This window comes from Falco biarmicus, chromosome 5 (genome assembly GCF_023638135.1).
Source record: "Falco biarmicus isolate bFalBia1 chromosome 5, bFalBia1.pri, whole genome shotgun sequence".
Lineage (NCBI taxonomy): Eukaryota > Metazoa > Chordata > Aves > Falconiformes > Falconidae > Falco > Falco biarmicus.
This window is the reverse complement of record NC_079292.1, coordinates 63,939,233-63,959,334: the sequence shown is the minus strand read 5'-3', so window position 1 is coordinate 63,959,334 and position 20,102 is coordinate 63,939,233. Positions and strand designations below refer to the sequence as shown.

Here is a 20,102-nt window from a genome sequence, read left to right as displayed (position 1 = left end):
AAGTGTGAGTTTCTTGTGGCAGTTAGATGGAGAGTTGCACTCAGATGCTTAGAAAAGTGAGGTGACATCATATGATCTGTATGTACATCTTGTGAAAATGAATCAATGCTACTATTAAAACATCTCCGCTTGTAGTGGCTGCTTTGGCAAACGGGTCATGACGAAGAGTTTTGAACTTGTAGGAATATAAATCCTGGTAGGAAGGAATTCTAAAAACAGCAGGAATTTTGCTGCTTGAAAAACCAGTCTCAGTTTAGTCCAGTTTCTAGCCAAAGAGCCAAAGTGTGGATTCAACACTTGTAGGTTCTCTATTAAAAGTTTATCATCACATCACCAAGAGGTCCAGACTCACCACAGCATCAGTCTGTTTTCCAGAAAAAAATCACTCTTGTCCAAAGGACAACTGGGAATGCCTGAATGAGATGGTAAGTGGTGTGACCTGAGCCAAGAACTATTTTGCTGTTAAGGCTTAAAAAAATGTTTTCATCAAGAAATACGTGTTAGGAATGGCAGTCTTTTGATAGACAATTCATGAGACTAAATTTGCGTAACTCTGTAGAAGGAGCCGCCAATGGAAATTCTTACATTTACACCTAAGGCAATCACTTTGGATTTATTACTACATCTTGGGCTGCAAGCCTGAGTCTGATTTATTATCTACTGTCCCTTTTGGTTTCTTATCCAGGGTGGTAAACCAGTTGTAGAAAGCTGAAAAGAAGTTGAGCTGCATGTCTTGTCTTTTCAGCCTGTTTCTTGTGTTCATTTTGGTCTATAAACAAACATCTCTCAGGTCTCCTAGATTTTCTGATCGAGTTCCCAGAACAGACCACCAGTGGTCTCATTAAAGCTTATTTACGCTACTTTCATGCATGAATAAAAAAGCTCCCATTCACTGCTGATTTTATTTAGCTAGATCCTGTTGCTTGTGGTGGACATTGGAGTGACATTTTTGGCACATGGCACAAAAAAAAAAAAGAAAAAAAAAGTTGGACTGCAGAAAATGCCTTCATTTTTTGCAGTATGAAAAGGAAAGGGTTAACCTGTTTTTGGCTGCATGGTATTGATTGAGGCCCCTGCAAAGAAAATACGGCTGTAAATAGTTAGTATTCCCTAGTAGCTGGGGTTTGTTTGGAGGTAAGTCATTGAACTGGGACGCTGGAGGTATGATCTGCTTCCCAGAGATGCCACCCACTTCCTGTGGGACAGGAGGAAGGTCACTAGTTGCTCTGGGTCTCAGCACCCCAGCTGAGAACGATGCTTTCTCCCTCCTCTGCTTTTTTGAACTCACTTGTTTATATTGCTAGCTTTTCAGCAGAGTAACATCTACCCTGGCTGTGCGCTGATCACGATGGGTCCTGCTCTCAGCTGGGGCCTCTAGACACCACTACGAATAACAAATATGATTTTCCCTTTATGCTTGTCTCCTTCATCTCCATCCATGCTGCAGTGCCTGTGAGGTAAGATTAACAGCTAAAAATAATAATAAAAAAAAATCAGTAAAGATGAAGAACAAGGGAGTAAAGAACCATCAGGTGTGAAAAGTTGTGAAATGGGTTTTGTTTTTCTCCAGCCCTGCTAGCTGATGATCTCATGCAAAGGTACCGCGTTTTGAAACGAGAAGGATTTGACCCTGTCCTTTAAGTCAAAAAGGGTGAACAAAACACAGCTTTGTGCATTTCCTTTGTGCTAAGCACATTGTGAATATTCTTAAGCATTGCCACAAGGATTAACATCTCTGCATTTTAATGTGCCTGGTGCTGGAATGTAGCTGGAAAGCAGAGCAGGCAGGAGTGGTCTCTCCAGGCGGTGGGCTCTGCTAGGTGTCTCTTTGAAGTGCTATTCATTTGCTTTCTGTTACTCTTTCAATTTTTCTTCTTGCCCCCCTTCTCCCCCGCCGACCCTTTTTCCCCCTGTTCCTTCAACAGCTTCTGGAACAAATCCTGATAGATTTCTTGTTTCTGTAATGTACTGGACTGTTTTATCTCCAAATACTTTTGCATGGCAGTAATATATAAAAAAAACCAAAAAAACATGTGGACAGAAGTATGGAGTTTGTTATTTACTTTGGATCATTAACCTGGTCTGTAAATTTGATTTGATCTCTCCTTTTTTTGTTCCTCCCCTCCTCTTTGTGTAATTTCAGAGCCCGCAAAGAGACGCTGTCTTTTGCTGCTTCGGGATCCCAGCAAGACATGGGAGTCTGATGGATTATAAATGCACCTGCTTTGTTTAAAACCCAGCCAAACAGATAAGTGCCCTTTTAATTATCTCACAACGGCATTTTAGACATAGCTAGGCACAGCATCTCTCTCGGGTTTCAATTCGGTGAGCCCTCTGTGTTTTACCATTGCAAATGAATGCTCTGCAGTTCTCCTTTTAGCTGAGAAATACCAGATGATATTGGTATTTCACGTGAGCCATTAATTAGCGTCTGAGGGAACTGCAGCTGGTGGCTTGGGAAGCTCCCCGGGCTCTTTTCCTATCCCTCTGGAGCTGCTGTCTCCAGCAGCCTTGTGAGGTTTTGGGACTCTGAGGAGCAGCTCTGCGGGACCAGACAAGACCCATCTGAGCCTTAAGGAGTCCTCTGGGACTCATTAGAGGTTTAATAACTAAACTTGGCTGGTTTGATTGAGAAGATGCTTGTGCAGGCTTGGCGCTATCTCAGAGAAACCATCTAACGCTGCTGGCAGGAGAGAGGGCTTTCTGCATGTGCTATTCATGTGTGTGTGGAGAAAGCGATAGCCCCCGCTTCTTCCTGCCAGTTTCCAGGTGGGAAAATAGCTGGATATGGGGGACAGAAGCCCTTAGTTATACAGGGTTTATACAGGGCGTATAAAGTATTGTGGGTGAGTGGTAACAAGAGTTGTCCCCTCAAAGTTATGGAGGCATTTATATCTATGGATGGAAAATACAGACTATCAAGAAAATAATTTCTGGCTGTGTAGATCAGTTTCTATAGGTGACCACTGTCTGCTGTTGGACACACCACTGCAGTCATTAATTTAAGGAATCCATAAAATGTGGTCTCACACACAGTGTAACTTTGCAGTAGTATACAGCCATGGGGTTGCGGCAAATATTCACTATACCTGCAATTTACTGGGTCAGAATAACGGAAAAAACACTAAAGCTGAGCATGTGAGTGTTGGAGGGGATGTGTGGCAGGAAGGGGGACAGGAGCAGAATTATCTGCTCCAGACCTGTCTTGTCTGCTCCACCAGCGTTAATTAGCAGTGTAAAATGTCTACCTTGCTCTTATGAAAACTTCAAACAAGTTTGCTACAGCAAATTAGACTGTAGTAACTGATGTGAATTCAACTTACCTACTTCAGCAAAAGGTGAGTTTCTTGGTGAAGGTGCCAGCCCAGGACTGACAGAGAGCCTGAGGAGGCAAGGTAGTGAAGTAGGTTACTGTGGTGTGAGACCTGGATCTCGATCAACTCATGTGATCCCTAGAGTGTCTGAAGTTCCCTCTTTTCTAGGAAAAACTTCACTTCTGCTGTTATTACCAAGCAAATTTTTTTTATTAATAGAAGGAATAACATGTCTGATATTAATGAATATGCTCTGTCTTACAATTGTAAGGAGTATTTATTCCTGGCTTTTCAGTACTCTGATAGCAAAAAGGCTTGACAGTGTATCAAGAAACACTGATTAAATGAAGCCCTAGCGAGAAAACCGGGGTTTGTTCATTTAGCAAGGATGGATAGGAAGTTCGAAAAGCTTGTATTAAGTTTAAAAAGCTTATATATTCTGTGTACCCTAACAGAGCTCTTTGCTCCTCAAAAAAAAAAAAAAAAAAAAAAAAAAAAATTAACCTCAGAGAGCCTCAAGGTCTTGATTATTAGGTTTGCAACTTGAAATCTGCTTTCTGCCAGTGTGCTGATACCAGTGTTCCCCCAAATTAGGTCCCATTACATTAACCCTAACCTGGCCAGTTCCAGTCTTGGCATCAAAATTGCATTTGGAAATCATACCTTGAAGTGTGGCACACAACTTGTAATGCTCTGTGCTCCTTGGCAGAAGAGGCAGAACGCAGTCAGGGCCCCCCTCAGGAGCTGTACCGATGTGAGAGGTGATACTGTGCTATGTGCACCTGTGCTTTGGGTGGTGCATCCAGCAGCTGAGCAAAACAGATTCAAGAGATCTTGACAGGTTTCTGTGAAAAATCTTGTCCAGAAAAGACGACCCCCGAATCCCTAACTTTTTCCTCATCTTACAGGTGAGCCTTGAGAACACGTGGGAGACCATAGCTCCTGAATGCATGACCTTCCTTTGGGATTAGAAGGAAGCCATGGGGAAAGACAAGAAAGAGGAGGCTGTCTTTCTGAGGAAAAAGATAACTTTGCTGCGGGCTTTCTCGCTCCTCATTGGCAGCATGGTTGGCAGTGGCATCTTCATCTCCCCAAAGGGAGTACTGCAAAACTCCGGCAGCGTGGGTTTCTCCCTGGTTGTCTGGTTTGCCTGTGGGCTCCTCTCAATGTTTGGTGAGTGACGAGCTTTGTCAGCCTTTGCTTAAGCACCTGAGAGGTGGGGACAACCAGCATATTTTTACGTACAAAAAACTGGGAGAAGAATAAACTGAAAATTCCCTGTTCCCACTGCAACAGAAATAAAGGTTTAACAAGCCCTGGAAGGGGTCACTATGGGTCCTTGGGGCAAGTGATTCCTCCGGGGTGATTGAGAGAATCCCAGCACTTATGGTCTGTGAATATGAAATCCTGTGCAAGTCCAGGGCAGAGGGGTGACAATGGCTGCAGATGGAGATAGCATGGTCTCTGCCAGGAAAGCTGGGGGAATATGAGGGGACTCCTTCTATAAGGTGGAAGGGAGATGTAGGCATCTAAAAGGCACTTGAGTCTGAGGGCTGTGCAGTGCTTTTCACAGACACTGTGAAATGGGCAAGAAGTGACAGTCTTAATATGCCTTAAGGGATCCCCTTTCTGTCACTCAGAATAAAGAAACACTGGAGCAGACTGCCTGGGGAGCTGCAGAGTGCCCACCAGCCTGGGATGGGTGTCTGGGTGTCTGTCAGAAATGGTTCGGATGTGTCTGGTGCTGCCTTGGGGCAGGAGATGGGGCTGGTGGGTTCAGCCCTGCTTTCTGTGCATTGCCCTTGGCTTGGTTTCTGGCATTTAGTATCAGTCTTCTCTCACAAAGAGCTGACTTTTTTTGATGACTGTTTCATTCTAGGTCTTCCGAAATAATGTAGCTTTTAAAGTAACAATGGATAAAATGTATGGCTTTTAATTTCCTTCGTTAACTGTATAAAATCACCATCTCATAAAAGCTTTAAAGGTGCTGTCAGGAGAACTGCAAGATCTCTCAGCTCTCAGGAGAAACCTGATGTTTATTTCAGTGGGAGACTTTAACATTCTTCTTCTGTCATAATTAAGGAGAAAAAAACCAAGGAAGCAGAAACCCTCCATATGGAGAAAAACACTTTGGCACTGTGACGTGCATGCAAGTTTAGAAATCAGGACATTAAATTGTTAATAAGGCAACAAGCATGGTTATTGCTCTTAGCGTATGTGTACTGATGTTTCACGTTGCAGCCTATGTGTGATTGTTTGGCGAATGATATACTTTTGCTTAAAGAAAATATTAAAATATAAAGTGAACACAGTGTTTCTTTTAACTGAGCAGAGCAATAAATGATAATGTGTGTGCTGATCACATAGCCCAAGCTCTGCACTTCGAAAAGTTTGTCTCTCCATTGCATCCTTTGATAGATTCTGCTGGAAGAGCCTTGGGAGCCTCTTTATCTAGTTACTGTATTTTGTAGCCAAATTTCTTGGTTGTTCTTCCCTTTTATCAGCTTGATGACCTCTCCTGATCATTTTCCTGACACTTTTTTTGCAGTACGTTGGAAAGGCCTGCTTTCTTTTATGCTCTTTTTTTCTTTCAAGTAAGGCATTTATACAAGTCCCATAGCATGAGTTCAGCAAAGCACTTAAACACGTGCTTGAAGCATGTAAAGGGACCCACCGGAATAAATGAGATGAGGTGTCTGCCTATATTTAACACCTTGAACAGATATTCTGCACAAATTTGCTAACAGAGAGGCAGGAAAATTGAGGTCCTCCCCATCAGCGTGACCTGAGTATGGTACAATCACCATGTGTGGGGCTTGGAGCGGTGGCCGTAACAGCACTGCCTTCCTCTGTGCTCTTCCTCCACAGCTGCCTGAGCTGGGCAGATAAGTAGATAGCACAGTAGAGATGGTCTTACCCAACAGGATCACATCCCAACAGCTCTCAGCCCCATTGCAAGGATATTTGTGCTCAAAGAAGTGAAATGTTTTATGATTTCTTTTGGTGAACAAAGGATGTTTAACCCAGCAGGTGAATCCAGTTTAGGCAGGGCTTAAGAGTCATACTTAGACACATTCAGATGACTTGATAAAGTGCTCTATAGAGAAAACACAGATGCGATTTTTTTTTTTGGTACAGGCAGAGGCATAAATGTTCCTATCCATTTGCCTGAGAGTTTTAAGCTGCCTTCTCTGTCATGCTTCTCTCGGTGTTTCTTGTTGTGCCCCAGCACAGGGGCAGGGAGGCACAGAGGTGCTTGTCAAGGCAGGAGAAGGCTGTCCCCAGCTCTGTTGGTGCACTTGCATGTGAACATGTGAGAAGAGACTGACTGAGACTGTCATGTGGATGCTTCCCTTGCTCTGCACCATTGGGGCCATATTTTCCCCCAGTGGCAGGTCTTCCCTCTCTGAGGAGGTGTCCTTCCAGGTCCTCTGCCTGGTGTCTTTGAATGAAGGAAGGGATTTATATGAAGATGCAAGATAAGGACACAGGAATATGTGGTCTGTGATCAGAAATGTGATTGGAATTATCAGTTCAGCCATAGCCTGTTGGCTGAGCTGCTGTAATGGCCTTCTAGGCACCATTTCAGTGGCCTAACTGTGAGGAGAAGCGAGAACCCGAACCTTCAGGACATTTTGCAAAGGAAACCTCTTGTAGCTTAGTGCAATGTTTCTGTCACACACTTTTCCACATAACTTCCGTGGAAAAGCTGTATCATTAACCAAGAAATAGAGAATTTCTTTCCTTCTGACAAAGTCAATTACTTCAAAACATATTTCAAAAAACTTCAAAAACCACAAAAATTAGAACGATAATTCTCGTTTTTTTTCTCTAATTCACTACTTACTTTAAACAGATTTATTCAGTCCCCGGAAAGACACAAAGAAAAGAAAATCCATGGGATGATTTACTCAGTGCATTTCTACCTGAACTTTTCCAGGTGCCTTGAGTTATGCAGAGCTTGGAACAAGAATCACCAAGTCTGGAGGACATTATATCTACATTTTGGAGACACTAGGGCCTCTGCCAAGTTTCTTATTCCTGTGGGCAGAGTTTTTTGCTATCAGGTAAGAGATTTTGTTTGTTTGCCTTTTGCTGGATGCTGTAACAATTTAAAAACCCAAAAGTTATGGTGCCAGTCTAGGCAGTTTGAAAAGGAAAGAGTAGAAAAAATCTGAACAACTTTTAAAGATTTTTGCTGACAAAAGGAAGAAGGCATAATGAGTAAATGGTTACACATGTTCAATGTGATCTGTACTTGAAGAATATCTCTCTTCTCCCCTGGCAGCTGGTATCTTCCAAGAGCCATGGTATTTTTCAGAGACTGACAATAGATGTCAAATTTATTTCAGATCTATTTTCATTTTGAAACTTTCTCAGATTCTCTGGTGGAGGCAATTTTCTGGCTTAGCCCTAAGTTAAAAAACACTTTAGAAAATTGTAAATTACTACTTTTTTAACTTTTAAAAGAAAGTCCTCACCTCTCAATAACCTGTGTCCTTCATGTAAGCTGAGATGAAGCAGGATATATGAACCCCACTACATGGCTCCATACAATTAATCTAAACTTTTACATTCAAGTTGGGAATTAATATTTTTGTGCATATGATTTTTAACCCATTTACTGAGAAAAGCCTATGAAAAAGACTCTATGGGAATTCACCATCTGCATGGGAGAGAAGGATTAAGCTGAGTGGGGAATCTTCACCCCCCACCCCCCCCCACCCCCCCCGAGCTTTGTGCATTTTTACATCATGTCATTTTTTGGCCATCCACAGACCACAGTTTGTGCTTGATTCCCACCCCCAGGCCTGCCAACAGTGCTGTGGTTTCTTTGGCGTTTGGACGCTACATGCTGGAGCCATTTTTTGCCCCCTGTGCAGCCCCTGTCCCTGCTGTGAAGCTTGTATCTCTCCTGGGGTACTGTAAGTACTAACTTCTATGGGATGCTGATCTTGAAGCTTCTTTGCCCCAGACTAGGGGCACTTACAGAGTGTTATCTTCTGGGATCACTGTGGGATCAGGACCCCATCTTCCTTTGGCCACCCAAAACTTTCTGATCCAAGGTCCTGGTTTGGGGCCACTATGACCTCCAAGAAGAGGAATGGGCCTCCCTGTTGAGCAGCTGGAGCCCTAGGTCTAGGAGATTGTGCCAAGTGCAAGAGTAGGAACTCTTCTTGTATAATTATGTAAATGCCAACCTGGGTTGAGGGTATAAGGCTCAAGGCTTTGGGTTGCTCACCTGGTGCATCCAGCCTGTGAGGCTGTCCTGCCTGTTCTAGGTGGGTGTGTGTGGGCATAGGGACCACTGTGAAGGAGGTTGCTGAGACGTCCCTGCAAACTCACACCTTCCCCTCAGGCGGGTGTGAATCACCCAACAGGAACCAGGGTCCTGGTCCCTGTCAGAAGCATAACTCAGCTCCCCTTCCAATGCTGTACGTGGGGCTACACCTGTAATATTTTCTGACATCTCTTGTGCTGAGCATCCTCTCTGTAAAGATGCAGCCTTCTCCCTGGCATCCCTAGAGCAGAGACTGCTGCTATATTTTTTCCTATATGCATCGAGCATGGGCTACAGCTGTAGCAGTGTGGTCTCCCCTCCAGACATGGTCCTCACCCTCAATTCCTGGAGTGTCACCTGGAGTGCTCGGCTGCAGACGGCTCTCTCCATCATCAAACTCCTAGCTCTTGCACTCATCATCGTGCCAGGGATGATGCTGCTGGCCCAGGGTAGGTGTGCTGCTGCGTGGCTGAGGGAGGGTGCTCGGCATTCCTGTCTGTCATGGCTTTTATTGGACGCTAGTGACAGGAGTGGCACTCCTTTAGCTAGCGGGAGCTTTCCCTGTCTGTGCCCTGGATGTGTATTAGCTGGGAGCTGAGACCAGGGTAGTTGGCACTAAGTGGCATCATTGCACCAGGTCAATGCACCTGGCTCAGCTGTGCTTTCTCCAAAACTGAGCAAGCCTCAGTACCTGAGGCTGTGTGAGCCTGCTCAGGGTCGTACAGGCACCTTCCTCTACAGACTGTCTTTCTTTGGTGTCAGACTTGCCTGTTTTCAGCGTGGCTCAAAATCTTTCAAATGCAGTAAAAATTTGATGTACATCAGAGATGTGTGACAGCATCCCGTGGTGACCCGAGCCAGTCACAGCTGCGTAATGAGTTACTGGCCCTCAGCTGAGCCCTGGTAACTGCATCTCTAACCTTTTTGTGGCTTAAGCTAAAGTTTTTTACCTCCTAATTGAGACAAGCAGTAACTTAGTAAACTTAAAATGGACTCGCACAGGATTGCACTCACATCTGGAGTGGGCAAAAAAACCCTACCAGTCGTATCTTCTGGGAATGATGCAAGAGTACTGGCTTTCATCCAAGCCTCAGTTTATAGAAAAGCCCAAGGCATTCCCACACAAGGGATGAAGCCTGCTCCCTCTCCAAGCTATTACCTTCCTCTGCAGAGAAAACAGCACAGGCAGTAGGCTCCACATTCATGTTTCTTTCTGATGTCTGGAGCCGACTCCTTTGAACATGCAAAGATCCCCTCGGGCTGGTAGCACTTCTGAACCGAAGGACTGCCCTGCAGCTAGAAATCCTGAGCCATTATTGTTAGGAATGCCTTCAAATGACAGGCTGGAGCCCTGGCACTCGTCCTCCAGTGAGGAGGATAAGTGCCGGTGACATCTGGAGGGAGAATTCACCGAGAGACCTCAATATGACAGGTTGTATTTAACGTGACTCATGGGGGACTGTAAATCAGTCATTAATGTATTGCAGACAATAAATCCTTTTTATGCACCATCACTTACCAGCAATCATTTTAGAACATAAAAAGACTACTCTGATAGGCCTGCTCCCATATTTTGGTTTAGTTTTCTTCAAATCTGTTTTCTTTTTCATGTGTTTTTGGGCTTAAGAATCAGTTTTGTGCTTTTAAATCAGTTTGTCTGGTTCCCCTGCCTTATTCTACTTGTTTTGGTTACACTCTTGTCTTTTCCTCTGTCATTGCCTTCCCTTTGGCTCAGGTTTGTTTTAGAGACTTGCTGGGCCAGTGTTTCAAACTCAGATGCCCAAATTTCGTCACAGAGCTCCTGGCAGAGCCACCTCCACAGAAGTGGCCTGACTTTGCCCATGTGCTCCATGCCATTTCGTGCCTTTCCTGCAAGCTCTACACCTTTTACTCTTAAAGAGACTTTGATATGAAGAACTGAATATGGATATGGAGTGAAACCTTGGGCTGACTGGATTTGAAAATGCTGGAAATACAGCTCCTTTTGACCGTGGTTTTTTTATTGGCTCCCCTTTGAATTAGAAGCTGTTAGGTGTTTCTCCCTTCTCTGGGTTTTTTTGGAGTTTGATAAAATATGGTTCATATCCAAAATCCTAACTTTGATTTTGTTGTTGTTGTTGTTTGTTTGCTGCTGTTGTTATTTCAAGCAGAGAACTTTTAGGAAAATGGGGAGAGTTGGTAAAACAGGATATCTATCTGAGCCACCTCTGCTTTTTTAATTTTATTTACTTTGCCCTCTGTGTCCTCAGTTCCTCATCCTGCAAGTGAGCCGCAGTGGCTGGCAGGGGCACTGGGCAGGGAGCATGCCCAGAGCAGGGTACCAGGCTGGCGGTCCCTGCTCCTCGCTCCTGCTCCCTCCTCTGCCCCGGTTCCCATGCTCCAGCCAGCATGGGGCTGGGGTCAGCGCTCCAGCAGTGGGATCGAGAGGGAGCACAGCGAGAGCCGATTTAGCTGCCTCGCTGGCTACACCACATCAAAGAGGAGTGTGCATCCTGCTGCTTAGGGGCCTGGAGGGGGGAAGAGGGGGATAAACCTGGTGGATTAATTTTGGGCCTAAAAAAGAACAGGACAACTTAGGTCCTCTCGTGTCCACAGTCTCCCGTTCCCACAGCAGGCTCTGCCTGAAACAGAACCAGCCGCCACTGCTGCCCTTCCTGAAATGTCTCCCATAGTTGGATGGGGGATGATTTGTTCTGTCACAGTTTGTGAAGTAAACACATCAGCACAGCACTGAAATTAAAGCAATGAAAAAAATCTGAATACATGGCTCCAAGGAAGTCAAAACACACTTCCTAGGTCTGGGCAAGAGGTACAAAGGGTGTTATCCTGCAGGAAGGAAGCCTGCCTGATGTTTCCCTGCTCCGTGTCTGTTGTTCATTTCTTCTGCAGGCCACACCGAAAACTTTCAGGATGCATTTGACAGACAGTCACTGGTTTTGGATAAGCTGCCCCTGGCTTTTTATGCAGGCATGTTCGCATATTCAGGCTGGTAGGTGTGACGGGAGGGCGCTTCATGGGCAGCAGACTGGTGTCTGAGACGTGGCTCAAACTTTTTCCCTGTCTTTTCCCATCGTGCAGGTTTCAGACCAGCTTTGTGCGTGAAGAGTTGGTCAGACCTGAACGGTAAGGCTGGGAAGGAGTTACCAGCCTCTGGGGTACGGCGGCTTTCCCAGACGCCGTATGGGAGGAAATAAGTTTGTGGGTTCACCTAACTAACACCAGCTGCAACCTGCAGCAATACTGTGCATAACAAGGGATAACAGCTTGTTCTTTGTGTGTCTCTTCCTTCCCCTTTCTTGTAGAAATATCCCCCTGGCTGTCATTGTGTCCGTGATCACAGTAATTGTGGGGTACATGCTCACCAACATCTCCTATTACACAGTCCTGGGAACTCAAGACGTTCTGGCTTCTCCTGCTGTGGCTGTGGTGAGTCGTCACCCCTGCTGTTATCTTTCTTCGGTGTGATCAGCTTGTGCTGAAGGGGTGGTCAAGGCAAGTGGTTCAGTGATGGTTTTCATATAAAATGCTTATTGCTTTGTCACTTCTCTGGATTACTGTGCAACAATAACTTCTTCTAGTCTTGCCTAAAACATAATGAAAAATAACCTGCAGATGAAAATGCAAGATTTATGAGTTATATTTTACTCTTTCTTTCAATGGAGGATGTTTTCATTCTTGTGAATCTGATGTTGTCTAGATGTCACCACATGCTCCTAAAGTCACACTTGTTCTTTCTCCAGAGCTTTGTGCAGCGAGCCTTCAAAAGCCTGATCTCTGTGGTCCCTGTTCTTGTTGCACTGTCCTGCTTTGGAACAATGAATGGAGGAATCTTCACATTTTCAAGGTCACATCCCTCAGAATCTGTTACTTTTGGCTTACTGAATCAGAGGGAAGCACCAGCAACCTGTGCAACTGCCCACCCATGCGATGGCATTTTAGCCACTCTTAGGCAAAAAGTAAGGCCTTTGATTCCCAGGATGTCAAGTGCAGGATGATCCCTGTTGGCCTTTCTATTTCTGGCCAGGTCCAGACTTTGGTGTCCGAGGCTGGACACAAACAAAGACTTTTATCTTCTCCCCTAGCCCTTCAGTTTAAATCCCCAGTTTAAAGTGAAATGTCAATGTTTCTGGTGAACTAGAGGTTTTGTTGACATTGGCAGCTGCTCAGTGAGACCGAGTCTTCTTTCACTGGGTTCACCCAGCTGCTCTGCTGCAGGGCACAGGGTCCCTCTGTTGTGAAGATCTCTGGCCAAAGGCAAACTCTCCCTCGAGGACTTTGCTTTGAGGTCAGTGAAATGTTATCGGGGATGGGCTATTCCTAAAGCAATACTCGAGGCTCAACAAGTCTTGTTGTAGTAATAAGAAAAGCTTTGTTCCATGGAAAAATTATCTTGCCAGCTTCACTGGTTACTATGCTGCAAGTCCTTATGGGAGCTTTGAAACTGGAGAGGAGGGCAGAGCTCACAGAGAAGCATGTTGTGCTGGTCTTGAGGAGCTGAGCGGACTCTCTGGAGCTGGTTCTGTTTCACAGCTTTGATTGCAAAAGGAAAAATCAGTTGAAATGAAAGGGATGTTTCATAGCGTGAAAGCTAATGAGTTATTTGATCTGCTACCCTGAATTCCTGTATTAAATATAGGTGTGGAGAATCCTCCCCGTTAGCTCCTGCAGATAGTGGTTTTCTTTGAGGATGGTAAGTCCCTGGACAGCACAGAGGTTCTGTGTGTCCCTATTGCTTTTCTCTCCCTCATCCTGGCACCATTAAGATAATCACTGCAGAAAGGCCATATAAACAGCGATGGGGCCTCCCTGGCTGCTGGCCAGCCACACCCCAGCAAAACCACAGAGACAGCAATAAAACCAGTTTTACACTCCTGCTCCAGCTGCTTTGGGCCCTGCTCCAGCTCAGCTGATGCTCTGGCACGGTTTGTTTGTGTGGATATTAAATTTGTGAAATTAGACGCAATGCCTTCTCCCCGATTGCCCTTTCATGAGTCAAAGGAGGGATGGAGGTAAGGAGCTCTCTGCTGTCATTCTGTAACTGGTCTTCTATGTAACTGGCCTCTTGGCAGTACACCAAACTATATTTCCCAACAGCTGGCCAGAAGTCTGAAAATCCAGTATTATCTGAGGAAATTGCACTTTATATATCTATATATTTATTACTATACGTATATGTGTGTGTATATATATATATGCATGCATCAAGACTGACAAGCCCCTTTCATAAACTCACCAGCCTCTCTTAAAGAATTAAAGTTTGTGAGCCCTCCACTTCCTACTGGAAAGATTAACTGCTTCTCTGATGGCCAGAAACTTCCTTACTTCTGTTTCCAGACTGAGCTCCTTCATGGTCACTCTGGACTTGCCCAAAGGTCTCTGCTAATGGGCCGCCCAAAGGGGATGCTGTCAGTGGTCCTTCTAGTGGGCTCTGCACTGTGTTGAAGCAACTGGTCCTGGGAAAGTTATGGGAATCCGACATTGGGTTTTTCTTCCAAATGCCCCAAAAGTGCGGCTAAAGGCAGAACTGTGGCCTTGAATAGCAGACTTGTGCTGGGTGGGGGCTGCCTTGTGGCCTCAGGTCAGTCCAGCAACTGGTCTAATTTCTAGTCTGGATGTGGGATGCTAATGCATAGGGCTCGCTGTCTTTTCCTAGGACTCTGTTTGTGGCTTCCAGGGAAGGACAGTGGCCTCCTCTCTTCTCCATGATCCACATTCGAAGGCACACGCCCCTTCCTGCTGTCATGTTAATGGTAAGGAGATCTGGCTGTGTGACATGCCCTGTTCTTGCAGTCTTGGCTTTCTTGCAAAGCCTGGGGATGCTGAGGAGTTTTAAAGGATGTTGAGACACTAAGTCAGCCTCTGAAAAATGAAGAAGGAGGAAGAGTGGAAAGGGCTGCAAAGTATTAAGTCCCCTTGTACCAGCAGTGGCATCCAAACCCACTACCTTATAGTCTTGGACACCTTTTTTAAAAGTACTGTCCCTCTCATCTGCCACATTTGCTGCTTGATATTGTCCTATGAAAACACCTCTGCCAGGCTTTGGCTATTTAGAAAACTGAAATTCCCAGGGATGGTGGAAATGCAGGGAATGACCATTTGCAGAGATGCTGTCAGTTTTGGTTTGGGTTTTTTTTCCGGCAATGGTTCAGCTCCATCCTAACTGTGCTACAGTGCCTCACAGCTTGGCTGACCTGCTAAAAACTGAACAGGTATCTTTGTAGGTAGCCTTTGTACTGGCAGCACAGGCTTTTGGATCATGCATGTTTTAATTACCCTGCCTAGGACACAAAGCATCAAAGCTGCTGTTGATCTTAAAAGGATTGCTCCTTTCTGTGGCATGTCATAATAGTGCATTTAGGCTTTTTGTCTTCAGTCTGTGACACTTATTTTGTAAAGCATTCTCACCTCTGAAATGTTGGGGCTGTGAAGTAGCTGCCTGTGGTTGCAGGGGGGCTGGAGGAGGTGATCTGTAGTACCCTTTCTAGTCCGAGGACCGTAGTAAGGCTATGTATGTACAGTAGTAAGACTGTAATATAACAACTATATTTCATCTTCACAATGCTCAGTTCCCTTTGGTTACTGCCATGGTGTGTATCGGAGATATCTACCATCTAATGAACTTCTTCAGCTTTTCTCGATGGCTCTTCATAGGATTAGCTACCCTCGGGCTCATTGTCCATCGCCACCGTCATCCGGAGCTGCACAGCCCGTTCAAGGTAATGCATGGCATGTGTCTTAACAGCCAGGAATGCACAGGCTTGTCATTTCACAGTCTGATTTGCTAATAATTAGAGCATTATATGGCCATGGTTGCCTTTAGGCTCTAATGGGTCTTGATCCCTGTTGCTCAGTAAGGCATGTGGGGAGCTCCTGAAATTAGTTTATGTGCCCAAGTAGCCAAATGTGGTAAATCCTATAAAGTTGGTCCTATGTAGTGTCAGCAGTTGCATCTGTAAGATGACAGCCTGCTCCAGGGATCAAAGTTTCAGGCTGGAACTGGGAGATGTGCAGAAGGCAGTTCCCACACTCATCTCTCATGGGCTGCAAGGAGGGACTCTTGCCTGGATGTTATTTCAGGGGTAAGACAGTTTCAGCTCTAGCTGAAAAGCAAGAGGGTTGGTGTCACGCTTGGGGCAAAAGCGCATGGCCAGAGGGAACCTGGAAGCAAATCTGACTTAAAGGCAACCATCTGCTGGCACAAAAATATTATATAGTGTAAAGCAACTTGTGTGCGACTGTTGCTGCTGCAAGCCCTGAGGATGAGCACAGGGTGTGCATGCCTACTACAGAGTGTAAGCACCTTGTCCTCCCATGCCTTTCCCTAGTCTCCAGCTGGGCCCCTCTGGTGGCCCTTCTCAAGCTGCTGGGTGCTGGGATCCTCCTTGTGTCAGAGGGGGATGCTGGAATTGGTGCTGGAGCAGCTTTCTTGTGCTCAGGGCAACTTTCCCACTGCCAGATAATGCACAGGTGTTTGGCCGGGACGGCGTTTGAGGTGTGCATAGTGTGTTCCTGTCTCCAGTGGTGCCTGCATGGCACCTCCAGCCAGCTCCCGGAGAGGAGGGAGGTGAGGAGACCTCCGAGGCTACAGGCACTGGGCAGCTGATCAGCGAGAAGCTCAGGAGACAGAAAAGCTTCCCTCTAACTCCCAGGGCTCCTCCCTGAGCCGTGCAAGGGCTGATGTAAGGTCTGGGGTAATTTTTTTTTTTCTTGGTCTTTGCTGGTGACAGCATGTTTAGCAGAGACCTTGATGCTTCCCAGTTTGTTGGCTGGCTGACTTGTGTACTCACCCAGAACCAGATTTTAAATAAGTTTTCTCTTTTTCTTTTAAACCAAGCTTCCTAGGGGAAGTTTGTTAGTGGATGGCACTAGTGGTCTTTTCCGCTGCTGAGATTTTGCCCCATCTTGTTTTAGACAGATGTAGGTTTTTCACGGTTCCTAGGGGCAGATTAAGTGAGAGAGGGAAATGCTTGACTTTGGGTCAGTTTGGGTGATATTCCCCCCCCTCCTTCTTTTTTATAACCCGGTGAGAGGGGCAGCCCAGTTTCCTGGGGGGAAGGGCGGCGCGCAGGTGGCGCGGGCGTGTGCTGCACTCTAGCGGCCGGACCGAGGTCGTGCTCTGCCACCAGTTTACGAAGAATAAATCCTAAAATAACGTGATTGTGCGAGCACTTCTCTTTACCAATTTGAGTTCAAAATGGTGAGAAAACACCGGTAAAAGGAGGAAGCAGTCCTCTCGCGCACCTCTCGAGCAGATGTGCAGCGTGAGGGCGAGCACGTAAGAGAGGCTGGCAGGGGATGCTCAGGCTGGAAAGACAGCAAGAGCACGTAAGTTTGGTGGCTGGATGGCTGCCATCGCTAGAGCAACTGATCTCTTCCAGCTCGGCATGGTCAGCATCCAAAATAAGATCTCTATTACCGGAAAAGAGATTGTCACCCTAGATGAGACCAGCAGCTCCTTCATTCCATCAACCATGGCAAGGAGTATGTTGGCTGAGGTTGGATCCAAAGACTGAGGGAATGTTTCACAGTTTTATTATTTATTGCAGTCTTCTGATTTACTCTCCAAATAACCCAGATTAACTGTCTCACCCAACCAGCTAATGCTGAAATGTTGACTGCTTCTTTGGTCTTTCATCAGGGTGTCATTGAAGCTCATGTTCTTGATGTAGGTGCAATAGACAGTCTGGTTTATCCTGTTTTGGCCACTGTAAGTCTCAGGCAAGCCGGAGGTGGGTCAAAATGAGTCACAAGTGTAATAACCAAAGAACAGTTCGATTCAAAGTGCTGCTTCTACTGTTGGCTGCAGATTTTCCACCAGCAGTCACCACAGGTGGCAATTAGGTATGTGTGCATGTGCATGCACAGCAGTGGCATATTCAGAGAGCAGTGGGGTGGGTATAGGTGCCTTCTCCCCCGGCCTGGCTTTCAGTTGCAAGTGAGGTATTCATTATGATGCACATGAATATGGAAAACATGCACCCCACAGGGCACACTGGGCTCCAAAGGTGGTATGAGTCAATTTTTTTTCTGTGCATCCTACTTGTTCACAACTGATGGTAGTGAAAAAGTGTGTGGGACACCTATGTGATTTTTCTCATGTTCTTTAAGATGGAGAAGCAACTACAGCATGTGCTGGGATGTATGTAGGCTGGTTTGCAACAGCCATCAGCTTTGCCTGAGTGTTCTGTGCTCTTTTCTCCAGGTTCCCCTGTTCGTTCCCATCTCTTTTACCATCATCTGCCTCTTCACAGTGGCAATGTCTTTCTACTCAGACCCTGTGAACATTAGTATCGGATGCACCGTGGTTTTAAGTGGCTTTCCAGTCTACTACCTCATAATCCATAGGCAAATGTCAAGTCGTTGCCGTAGCCCATTTTGTGAGTATGCATTTGAGTTTCAGTATTGTGGGTCTAAACTCGCTCAGGGGTGGGGATGTTGCATTGTTCCCAGGGCTCATCTCTAATGCAAATTACTCCATGACCAACAGACCTCATGAAACCTAATTCATGACCTGTGCAACCCCCTCACTGGCTTTCCCAAAACCGAGCCTCCGCAGCCAAAGAGAGGAGGGGTAGGCTGTGCTGCAGGTGGTTGGCAGCCAGGCACAGGCTGTGTCTACCTGGCTTGTGAATATACTGACAAGCCAGCTCGATGCTTTGTTTTAAAAAAGACAGGACTGAGGCCTACCAACAGAGGGAACAAAGAGGATTACTTTTGCACCCCAGCCCTGGTTTCTACTAAACTTTACCATATCTTTGGGATCACTACCCCTCAGTCAAATTTGGCTGACACTGAGCAACAAGATCAAAAGCTAGGATGGAGAAACATACAGGCAGACACTGCAACCCTGCGCACAAAAACACTTGCTGAAAGGCAGGGGAGAGGTCTTGTAGAAGAAGATGGTGTTGCCTGAGGGCTCTGTGTTTGGTGAAGAGACCAGGATGGTTTTGGGCACAGATGTGGGCATATAAATGAAATACATCTCCACTGCGTGCATTGTCTAGCACAGATTTCCTTTGAATGTAGCCTTGGAGGCACAATTATTTACTTAGAAACAAGAGCCCAGTTTTTAGTTTAATGTATAACTTCAGTTATGAATCTTGTTTTCTTTTGTTGGGCTGAGGTATATCAGTAACCACTGAATAGAAGAAAACAAGCAAGAAAGGAAACAGATACAGTGATCTGCTAACATAAAGCTCTCCAGCCATCAGTGCTGATGCTCTGATTTTCAGTCATATCTCAAGATTTCCTCCACACTAAACTTTCTTCCTTCCCCCCCCCCCCCCCCCCCCTTTCAGATTACCTTACACACAAACTACAGTTACTGCTGGAAGTGGTCCAACAAGAAATCAAGACTTACTAAGAAAACCATCAGAACTCATAGGAGGAGATAAAATCTACTTCGTTTCTGATACCTTTGATCCTACCAAAAGCAGGACATGTTCTTATTCTTTTCATCCTGCAAATGAGGATAAGCCTGAGCCAAAACCTTGTTGCAAGTGTTCCTAAGCTTGCTGATTAGGATTAATGTGCCACATCTGTTTCAGCCTTTTTCTTTTTTCAGCAGACCAGTGTAGTTCTCTGAAATGAGCTTGCTTTGCCTGCAGTGTCTTCGAAGATTAGGATCTACCAAGATCCTAATTTTGCATCCTAGCTCAGTCCTCAGTAAAATAGTGTGTGTATATACACACGCACACAATTTTTACATTTCCTAACTTTGCAAATACGGGAAGGGATCATACTGCAGAACTTAGAGTCCGATACATGGAAGCCAAATGCAGATTTTGAACTGAAGTGTAGTAGCCACACTGGACAAGCATTATGAAGGGAAATGGGTGGTGACAGCAAATTAGAAGTAAAGTAGATGAATTGGAAAGGAGGAGGCAGAGGGATAAAATTTTATTCACTGAAAAATACAGATTCAGGTTAATGAGAAGATATTTGAATCCCCTTTTGAAAGTCAAATATTAACAAAGTAAGGTCAGGATGTTTTGATTTTGTATAAGCAGAATGAGTTTATTTTGCTTTGAAATAACGTTTCAATTTTGAATTTTATTTTTCTGAAATGACATTTCAAAGTGTACAAAGAGATTAAAAAAGCTTAATATCAAAAAGAATATGACAAAACAGATCCTAATCCCTCCCCCAACTCCCCAGCCCCGCTCCTTACCCAGTACTACCAGTAAATTGTAAGTAAAAGTAAACTTGAAAATTCAGATTTTGGCTCAACTCCCATGAAATACAACTTCTCCCTTAGTTAGACAAGACCACTGATGAGACTTGGGCAGAATCCTGAAGTGCATCTTTTGGTGCTGTAAGAAGATGTGAAAGACTTTGTCAGAGCTTTAACTTTAAAGACTTGCTGAATCAATAAATAAATTTTCATTTGAACTATTGACATAAGAAAAGTTTTCATTATTGGATTACTTCTGTTTACATTATTAATGTGGCAACATTACGTCCAGATAAAACAGCAGTTAGCTATTTCCAATCACTTATTTGTTAAT

General features: G+C 45.1%; 1 protein-coding gene across 3 annotated transcripts; it reads left to right on the top strand.

Annotated features, from left to right (window-relative positions):
• Positions 1-1,190: 1,190 nt before the first annotated feature.
• On the top strand, positions 1,191-19,986 carry LOC130150092 (cystine/glutamate transporter-like). Of its 3 annotated transcripts, none has more exons than XM_056340666.1 (13): positions 1,191-1,457; positions 2,144-4,487; positions 7,255-7,381; positions 8,124-8,239; positions 8,902-9,044; positions 11,485-11,584; positions 11,674-11,718; positions 11,898-12,021; positions 12,336-12,439; positions 14,249-14,345; positions 15,162-15,311; positions 17,798-17,972; positions 18,894-19,986. In XM_056340666.1, exons 2-13 carry the CDS (start codon positions 4,261-4,263, stop codon positions 18,956-18,958), a joined length of 1,473 nt encoding a protein of 490 aa, XP_056196641.1. In that variant the 5' UTR covers positions 1,191-1,457; positions 2,144-4,260; the 3' UTR covers positions 18,959-19,986. The 3 variants fall into 3 exon arrangements, with proteins under 3 accessions (XP_056196641.1, XP_056196643.1, XP_056196642.1); XM_056340667.1 differs by having other exon boundaries at positions 1,192-1,457; positions 8,919-9,044; XM_056340668.1 differs by lacking the exon at positions 8,902-9,044.
• The last annotated feature ends 116 nt before the right edge of the window (positions 19,987-20,102 follow it).

What these genes read in the sequence shown, in the direction of transcription:
- LOC130150092 (XM_056340666.1), top strand. Translation starts at nt 4,261, where the DNA reads ATGCATGACCTTCCTTTGGGATTAGAAGGAAGCCATGGGGAAAGACAA. An exon ending in TGGGCTCCTCTCAATGTTTG is followed by an intron (nt 4,488 to 7,254) that starts GTGAGTGACGAG and finishes GAACTTTTCCAG; the next exon opens with GTGCCTTGAGTTATGCAGAG. An exon ending in GATGATGCTGCTGGCCCAGG is followed by an intron (nt 9,045 to 11,484) that starts GTAGGTGTGCTG and finishes TTTCTTCTGCAG; the next exon opens with GCCACACCGAAAACTTTCAG.